Source organism: Coenobita brevimanus, chromosome 5, assembly GCF_032717465.1.
Source record: "Coenobita brevimanus isolate Jiangsu-jjx chromosome 5, ASM3271746v2, whole genome shotgun sequence".
In the NCBI taxonomy this organism is placed as follows: Eukaryota; Metazoa; Arthropoda; class Malacostraca; order Decapoda; family Coenobitidae; genus Coenobita; species Coenobita brevimanus.
Window position 1 is genome coordinate 7486229 of NC_136958.1, and position 10027 is coordinate 7496255.

The 10027-nt window shown below is 42.0% G+C and overlaps 1 protein-coding gene across 6 annotated transcripts in view; it reads right to left on the minus strand.

The window, feature by feature from the left end:
* Window positions 1-5075, minus strand: part of LOC145397228 (aquaporin-7-like) — a 120401-nt gene extending 115326 nt beyond the window's left edge. For all 6 annotated transcript variants that reach the window (XR_013896899.1, XM_080270456.1, XM_080270448.1 and 3 more), the window contains exon 1: window positions 4854-5075. Coding sequence is in view for 5 of the 6 variants with exons in the window: in XM_080270456.1 (XP_080126582.1) it covers window positions 4854-4955 (102 nt within the window). In the remaining variant the exon portion in view is untranslated. The remainder of the gene's footprint in view (window positions 1-4853) is intronic.
* Between the last annotated feature and the right edge of the window lie 4952 nt (window positions 5076-10027).

The following is a 10027-nucleotide window of genomic DNA, read 5'->3' on the forward strand; positions in this document are numbered from 1 at the left end:
TGTACTCGCCTCATTCTTTGCTCCCTACCTCCTTCTCCCTCCCCTTCCTAACCACTTTCTATTTTCATCCCACCCTCCACAACTTGCCTCCATGCCTCTCCTTCACTTCTCCCCTCCCTCTCCTTCCCGTCACTCCCCATTCCTCCCTCCCTCCGCCTCTCTCCTTCCCTCCCATCCTCCTTTCCCCCCTGCCTCCCTCCCTTCCTCCTTTCCCCCCTTCCTCCTTTCCCCCCTGCCTCCCTCCCTTCCTCCTTTCCCTCATGCCTCCCTCCTTTCTCTTTCCCTCCTCTTTTTTCTTTCCTCCCATCCTTCCCTTCTCCCCTTTCTTTTCTTCCCGCCCAATTCTCATAATCTTACTAAAATCTTTTTCACTTTCATCTTCAACTTTCTTCAAGAGAGAGAGAGAGAGAGAGAGAGAGAGAGAGAGAGAGAGAGAGAGAGAGAGAGAGAGAAATGATAACTGAAATGGGCTGCAAAATAATTTACACATCATTCAAGCCCTCGGAATATTGGCTCTATTTCACACGTAAAAGTCATTCACACACACTTTCTTTTAGCTTATATATCACTAAAATAAGAAAGCCTCATACGTGGGCCACTAGGAGAGACGTCTCACAAGTATTCATCACTACCTTCACTCATTAATTCATCATTTAGTCATTTATTTATTTCATTCATCCATTTATCGTTGAATCTTTTACCCTGTTGAAATTTTTTCGTCATGCAACCTTTATCATTTTCTTTGTCTCCACCAAAAGTGTAACATTCACCAGGTATTAAGCCTTAACCCACTAGAACCTTGCATTAGCTTATCAGTAATCCGGCTGAGAGAGAGAGAGAGAGAGAGAGAGAGAGAGAGAGAGAGAGAGAGAGAGAGAGAGAGAGAGAGAGAGAATACATTTCAGTATTTTCGGATCAAATCCCAAGTAATCTAATCGACCAGTTCAGACAGATGACGTCCTTTATATATATCTATGTGTGTGTGTAATTCACCGGGTCGGTCAGGATCACGTGATGGTCGTGATTGTCAGCTTTTACCCTCCCGGAAGGGAGCTGAGAGCTCATATAGTCCGATCTAAGGGCAAGGCTGTGACCTTCACACACGCGCACACCCATTCCCTTGCTCAAGGGGGACAGTAACCGCCCACTTCGTCAGTGAAACTTTTCGCAACGTGAGCGAGGCGCGAACTCCTGTCTACCAGATGGCAAGCGAGAACGCTACCACTGAGCCAGCGAGCGGTGTGTGTGTGTGTGTGTGTGTGTGTGTGTGTGTGTGTGTGTGTGTGTGCATACGTCACTAAATTACACGTGATTCATAGATATGCTGGTATCCACATAAATCATGGGTTGATAGAACGAATAAAACGAAAAATAAGCCGCCATAATGAAGAAGTGCAATACGTTTGACAAGGCGACCTCACCTCTCCACCCTCCCCTCCCACTTCCCTCACGAGAGCCACCATAAGAGATACTGGAGAAAGCTGCGTCTTGAAGGCAACTGGATACACTGATGCTCCAAAAGGAAAAATAAAAAAAAGTTTTTCGTGTACGTCCGTGCCTGTGGGGGCCAAGGCAGAAAATATTGTTCCACCTGTAGTCCTGTTCGCTGTGAATATGGCTACGCAAAAATTAATTTTTACCGTGTACATTTGGGGGCCAGGGAAGGTCAGACCTTACAGATTTATTAACAGACCTACGATATATGAAAGTATTATTATTAAAGGTGTTATTATTATTATTATTATTATTATTATTATTATTTTTGTATCCCATTAATACATGGGGTGAGTGGCACTGATAAGGAGCCTACACGTGGTGGCACTGTGCACCCTGGGTGGAGCGAAGCAGCTACGGCGTCCACTTGGAAGCCAAACCTCCTCATATTTCCCTATACTTCGCCGTGGGGAAGGACCCTGGTCCGACCCAAGAGAGATGCTGTCCACAAGAGGGCGCACGTTTCTGCACGGTGTACTCGAACGCAGCATGTACTGTACCGTACCCGGAGGATGGTCCAACAGAAGCAGCTGCTTATCTGTGGTACGTGGGTCTGCTCGGCCTGACAGACCGGGGTTAAGCAACAATAAGAACGCCATGTGGGAGGGGAGTAGGATAGTAAAACAGAAACAGGAAACATAATGACGAAAATGAGAACTATCATAAAGGCGAACGAAAATGAGAACTATCATAAAAGTACATATGTTCAATCATTTTTCTCAAGCTTTCGAAATAAATGCAGAAACTTGAAATCAGTTCGATTTTTTTTTTTTTTTTTTTTTTTTTTTTTTTTTTTTAAATGCAAGAGCTTCTCTAAGGGCAGCTCTGTTCGTCTACCTTTCATAATCTGACACGAGGTACTTCACTCCAGTTGACTTAGGGAACCCATAGCACACCACACCCCAAACTACCCTCTCACACCACACCACACCACACCACACAATATCACCCTCCCACACCACACCACAGAAAATCACCCTCCCATACCACACCACACAAAATCACCCGTCCACACACCACACAAAATTACCCTCCTACACCACACACACACAAACACACACACACACGCTCGCTGGTGCAGTGGTAACGTTCTCGCTTGCCAACTGGTGGACGGGAGTTCGCGCCTCGCTCAGGTTGCGAAAAGTTTCACTGACGAAGTGGGGGGTTACTGTCCCCCTTGAGCAAGGGGACGGGTGTGTGCTTGTGTGAAGGTCACAGCCTTGCCCTTAGATCGGACTATATGAGCTCTCAGCTCCCTTCCGGGAGGGTAAAAGCTGACGATCACGACCATCAAGTGATCCTGACCGACCCGGTGAATTACACACACACACACATACACACACACTGGCACATCTGTACACACACACACCGCACCTGTGGTATAACACCTGCACGTTTCACATGTGCACCTGTATCCCACTTCGCACATTACTTTGCACCTACAGTCAGAGGCAAAAGTTTACCTGCTACTCAGATACGACTGCATACTTAAGGCATTTCGGTCACATTCCTGCCTGACGCATTACGTGTGTGTGTGTGTGTGTGTGTGAGAGAGAGAGAGAGAGAGAGAGAGAGAGAGAGAGAGAGAGAGAGAGAGAGAGAGAGAGAGAGAGAGAGAGAGAGACCCCCAGACACTAAGTGTAATCGTAAACACACCTTTCCCTACAGTTTAGAAACCAGTAACTGGGGCGGTGGTAATAAAATGCATACGAAACATATATACGACAGAAATACATGATAAAAAGAAAGTTCCATGAAAAAAAAATTGACCTCTGAATATTATTAGGAGAAAGAGACACAAGAATGGTAAGACTCAAAATCTTCTTTGCTGTTAGGGACACTTATGGTATGTGATGCAGAAAGAGAGACTAACTAGGAGTTTCTATGAGTTGAGGTGGAAGGGTAGAGAGGGAGGGGGAGATAGAGGATGAGATGGAAGGACGGTGTAGAGGTATATCAGAAAGAGGGGTGTAAGTTGGGAGGAGGGCAGCGAAATGGCAAGGGACATGGCAACATGGAGGCGATTTGTTTGTAACCACCCATTACAGGATTAAGGTGTCTGACTATAGATAAAATGATAGACGTAATTCAGTGTAACATCAGAAAATGTTCAGGTGAGGGAAATCAATCCACTGAAAGGCTGCAGGGATGGGTGGAATATGGCATGCATGAATAAATGGGCAGAAAACAAAGAGGAAATAATGACACAGCAAAACAGTGATACAAAGACGAGCAAGGAGTGCATATAAATGGGGGAGGAGTAATATTAGTACACAAAGATGGGGAGGGGTATTATTAGTACGGTACATACAGATGGGAAATATTAGTACGGTACATATAGATGGGGAGGGTTGATATTAATACCCGGTACATATATTAGAGGGGTAATATTAGAGCACATAAAAGGGGGAGGGGTAAGAGTACATACTGATGAGGAGGGGTAATATTAGTATATAATGATGAAGGAGGGGTAATATTAGTACATATGGATGGGGAGGGGCAATATTAGTACATGTAGACGGAGAAGGGGTAATAATTAGCATATACAGATGGGGAGGGGTAATATTAGCAGACAGAGGTGGAGAGGGGTAATATTAGTACATATATATGGAGAAGGGTAATATTAGTACATGTACAGTAGATGGACGAGAGGTAATATTAGAATATATAAATGGGGGAGGGGTAATATTAGCACATAAAAATGGGGGAGGAGTAATATTAGAACATATAAATGGGGGAGGGGTAATATTAGTACATATGCATAGGGAGTGGTAATATTTGAACATATAAATGGAGGAGGGGTAATATTAAAATATATAAATGGGGGAAGGGTAATATTAGAACATATAAATGGGGGAGGGGTAATATTAGTACATATACATAGGGAGTGGTAATATTAGAACATATAAATCGAGGAGGGTTAATATTAAAATATATAAATGGGGGAAGGGTAATATTAGAACATATTAATGGGGGAGGGGTAATAATAATACAAACAGATAAGGAGGGATAATATACAGGGATGGGTAATATTAGTACATATAGATGGGGAGGGGAAATATTAGTACATAAACATGGGGGAGGGGTAATATTAAATGTGCAGATAAAAAAAAAAATACTCATGAACTCAGAGAATGAAATACTCAAGTCTGACCACCGCCAGAGAAAGGCTTAACCTGATTTGGGACATGATCGCAAAAAGTGAATAATAATAATAATAATAATAATAATAATAATAATAATAATAATACAATACTATCATCCCGACCTCTTTCCCCACCCCCCACCCCAGGATGCGGTGAGGCGCCAGAAGGCAAGGAAAGAAAATAGAAAATAAAATAAATCGTACTGGTACTCACTATAAGGATGAAGGTGCCCAAGAACTCGGCCAGAAACTCCCTCACGATGTCACTGCGAATCCTTGCCTTCGACTGCAGGAGTTCCATCACCTTGTTGGCCATCTTGTTGACGAAGGACTGACTTTCGTATGATGGAAGGGGGTGGTGGTGGTGAGATAAGCGAGGATTTCTTGTTCTCGTTCACTGGTTGAAGGTAACTGGTGGATGATCGCACGGGAATGTTTTTTTAGGGGCGTAGTTCGGTTGAAATCTCTTGGTAAATAAATGACTGGTTTAATTACTAATATTTGCTCAATAATATCTTGGATGCTTGCGCAGGTATGGTGGGGTGACAGCAACGATTCAGGCGGTCGGATTTTGACCTGAAGGTTCAAAGTACAAATGAGTGCACCCGGTAAATACCCAAATGCTGTGACTGGCTGGTAATGTCGATCAACGAGAAATCTTTGAAGACTGACTGGTGTTTCTGCTTAATGAATCTAACCTGTTATGTGGGCTAACAGATTACTGAACATCAGGTTAGACTAAATCTAACTTGTGTTGCTATGTGTTTATGGCATCAACAGGAAATACACATTAAACAGACAGGTCACTTATGCAACGTCACAACAGTTTATTTCTCACGTTTATACAGTTGAAAAGCTTTATAGGGCAACCTGTTCCTTTCTACCATAACGTCTCAAGCGTTTATTTTCCTAGTGCGCAGTATTATCAAACAGAAAGCGTGGAAAGGTGGGAAGGCAAGACAGGTGAAGTTGCCGGTAGACTGTTGGATCAACCACCTCCTCCTCTGACAGCTTCGGGTGGACTGACTGGTTCGGTGTGCCACTGCACGTATATACACTACGCTCTGAGAGTCCAGCCCTCCGCCTCCACATTACATTTTCTCTTCCCTTTCCTTCATTCTTTCCTCCCTCTCCTACCCACCCACTCGTCTCTTCTACATACACAACGCTCATCTCCGTCCTTTCACCCCCTCCATCTCCACAATACATTTTCTCTTCCCTTTCCTCCATTCCTCCCTCTTTCTGTACAATCTACCCATACATTCCTCTTTTACACGTACACAATATCGCCTTTCCACCCCTCCACCTCCACGGTACATTTTCTCTTCTCCATTCATCCCTTCCTCTCTCCTTCCACACTACCTATCCATTCCTCTCTATCCTCGTGCCTACCCATCCCGTATCACAGTCATTAACTCTGTCGTACACCATGGCACCATCGCAACAAATTTATCATTTCTTATCACAATCTTCCCAGATACCCTCCCCCACTCCTACTCTCTCTCTCTCTCTCTCTCTCTCTCCGGCGACGATTCCCCTCTCCATTCCTCCCTCCCTCTCCTTTATGCCAGACGTCATCCCCTTGTGTCTACTTGGCCAATACCGCGCGCTGCGGATCTAGGGAAAAAAAAGCTCGGCCAAGTACAGTAGACACAGATGAGCGTGCAGAAGCACAAAAACAGTAAGCATGCTGTTCATATGTTATCTTAAATACTGTGAAAAGAAGATAGAAGTTGTAGACCGTGCCCATATGATGAGTTTTAAAGTGTGAAGCATCAAGCATATTATTTCTATGCATTCTTGAACACTGTAGAAAGCATATCAGAGTTGTAGAATGTGCCCATAATTATGTAAGTGTTAACCCACTACCTTAAAAGAGAGTGAATTATGGGGTTAACCACTTTCATCTTATGGCGAAGAGTAGACCTATTTTTCATTTTTCTTATTACCTTCAAACTACAGGAGACCCTCGATTTGACATACCCCGATAGACTGGATTTCAGATTGATTGGACACTACAAAGCCACCGGACTTCCAGTAGCTATATCAATGTCCACCAAACAAGATGGAATACATGTATTTCCTACCTTTTTTACTCCAACAAGGATGTGAAATAAACTGCATAAGGACAAAATTATGGGCCAAGTTAGCGTAAAATGGTTATAGATTTCATTTTTAGCACTAGGTTATGCTATTGTACTCATTATTTTCAAACATGCTTAAAATCCCACCTTGGGGTGGGGGGGGGAGGGAGACCATCGGATGTAACAGATTTTCGGCTTTATTGAATCAGGCTTACCCCGGTTTAGTCTATTATAGGGAGGGTTTATTGTATTTTATTTAAATTAGGAAGGGCCTCCACTTCCAAATCTCTCTCCTAAGGTGAATAAAATCATCATGGGATAGTAAGAATAATAAACAGCATGCCCTTGTTTTGCAATGAGGATGCATTTGAAAACAATCCACTGCATACAGATTTACTGCATACTGATTCAGGTATAACATGCGTTAAGTGAGGATACATTTTTGGACAAGGGTTACTCATCCAACAGTCTAAAAACAAGTACACTATCCAACTCACCTAAACTGGTGGTTATTTCACTTCACTGCACTTCACTTGCTGCTTATCACCAAAAATAAGTCAAAAACAAGTTCTAAGTCACCTAAACTGGTAGTTATTTCACTGCACTGCACTTCATGTGCTGCTTGAATTCCATCACATTACTGTTCTGTAATTGGGGAGGCCATCTCTGAACCCTCCACTGATGACAACACTAGGTAAGTACAGTATGATTATGAATATATTATGTACTGTATTACTGTACTGTATCAACAGTATTGTATTTTATGCTTGATTTTAATCTTTTATTCATGGCTAATATTGTTGGTAAGTTTTTAGGGTAGAAGGGTGAGATGGATAGCTTAGGGTAGTGACATTATCCAACTCATTGCCGAATGGATGGCCGATGGGGGATACTGATGCAATATCCGGCCCGGGGGGACTGAATTACAACAGATAATTGTGAGATTACTGTAACTGCAACCCTAGGATCATCTGGACATGGACCCAGTGGACTGCAGGAAACTATTGCTATAGCCCACTATCCTTCTTCTGGGAGGTAGGGGGAAATTCTTCTTCTGGAAGGCAGGGGAAATTGAGGGATGTTTGTACATCCATGTACATCCAGACAGGTCCTCTGTCATGATGTACTGGTGCCACCATTAGTTCTTCTCCAGAACTAAGAGTAATGTAGAAATATGTCATTTGATAAGTTACGGTAATCAGATATGGCTAATTATTAAGGATGAGGTGGTAGGTGGGGATGCTCACCATCCACTCACTCGATGCTTTGGGTGTCTGCCCTTTCCTTATTTCCTTCCTTCCTCATCTGTTTTTCCTTCATTCTTTCCTCTTCCTTCTGCCTGCGGTTGACTTTACACTCCCTCTCTGTCTTTCTTTCCTTCCTTCTTTCCTCTTCCATCTGCCTATGGGTGACTCTACACTGAGTGACAACCCAAATGGGTTCCTGGGTGTACACCCTGGTAGGTAACCACATAACCAAATTATGGTGCCTGGTGGTTTAGTGGGTAAAAGGTGCTCCAGTCGGATTGAGTCTGTATAGGTTTATATCCAAGGGATGGTTGGAGTTTATTGCTCATGTAATGTCACTCAGGGATGAGTGAGGCTGGTCACTCTCATCTCAAATGTCAGGACCAACTTGCCTAGCCCAGGGATCCTATGCTCCTCATGGGGCAACATAGGATTGGATGGATGGATGGATGTTTTTTTATTCAAGCCTTTGGAATTTGCAATGAACAAGAAATCTGTTCAGGGCACATCCTCCTACTTAACATCTGATGCTATATTACTTTCAGATCTCCAGCAAAAATATAATGGGATGCAGGCCAAGGTCATTAACCCATTACATCTATGTATGTCTCTTTCATTTTACTCTTACCGTCTCCTGACAATTTTATTCAGTCTGAGACTGTCTTAGATACAGCCTTAATAAACACCTTCAACATGAGACCAGAAGACTGTATGAGTATGAGGTGGTTTATGAGAGAGGAGTGTGTGAGTTGGATAGAGAGCAGCCAGCTAGCAGAGGAGAGCATAATATAGAGGCAATCTGTTTGTGGCCACTACATACAGGATTAAGGCATCTGGCAATAGACAGATAAACAGACAGAGCAAGAGAGGCCCTTCTTAAGTTGAACAGCTTCATCTGATTGCAGCAAGAGTACATTATTTCAAACTACTTATAACCAATACTGTAAACTAAAAACACTCTGGTAGATCTGCTTGATTTGTGGTAATGAAACTTTAATGGGAAACTTTTTCTGTAATTTGGGGTGGTTACTAAAAGAAGAAGAAGAAAAAAAAAAAAAAGACATAAACAAGGCAACATATAATAAGGTCTCATTGTATAATAAAATCTGCATCAGAAAACTCTGCAACTTTACTCATCAGCTGACTGGAAATAACACCCTAACCAATATCTTAACATTATGACCTTAAAAATGGTGCAATTATACTGGTAACTGCTGTAGTAAAATCTTAAATATGTCTAAGCATGTCTACCTAACATAATATGCAATACTGAATGTTAATTTCATTTCATGTGTCGGATGAAATCTTTTACAGAGTTACTACATCCACAACAAGCAAGCAAGTGATGGAGTTTATATAGTAGTAAGTGCAAAAGAACCTGATATACACACCAAGTTACGGAAGGCAAACTTAATGGAAAAATACACCCAATACAGACAAATGTTTTCCATTATATAAAAAAACATCTATAATTAAAGACTATATGTATTAAATGCATATACCTGTAAGCAGTTTATCAAATAATATATAGCATATGAGCAAATACAGTAGCTACCATACCATGAAAAATAAAATAATAACTGGATACAAAGATACACAATTTACTTTCTGTGACATAAGCCATACTAGAGCTGAGAAAGGTATATTATTATGAAAGCTGAACAAATACATATCAGTACCAGAAGTAGAAATGGAGTTGAGATAGGTAGATAATAGAAGCTGGAAGTAACACATCCATGAAATATAAAAGAAGCTGAGAAAGGAAAATAATTATGAAGGCTGAAACATGTACATGAAGTAGAAATGGCCCACAGCCGTTCATTCCCCCACGATACAATATGCGGTGGCTGACATCATGGCGTTCTTGAGAAAATAATATGTGCAAAGTGTGATATAACGACAAAGCTGAAGATATGCTAATCAAAGAACATCCAGAATCAATCTCTTCACTCAGGCCATAGCAAATTTATTTTATTCTTGCTCTTCTCAAGCAGTTTTATTCAACTTATGGGAGAACTTCTGACAAAGGTCCTTCCTGATTTGAATACTGTAATCTG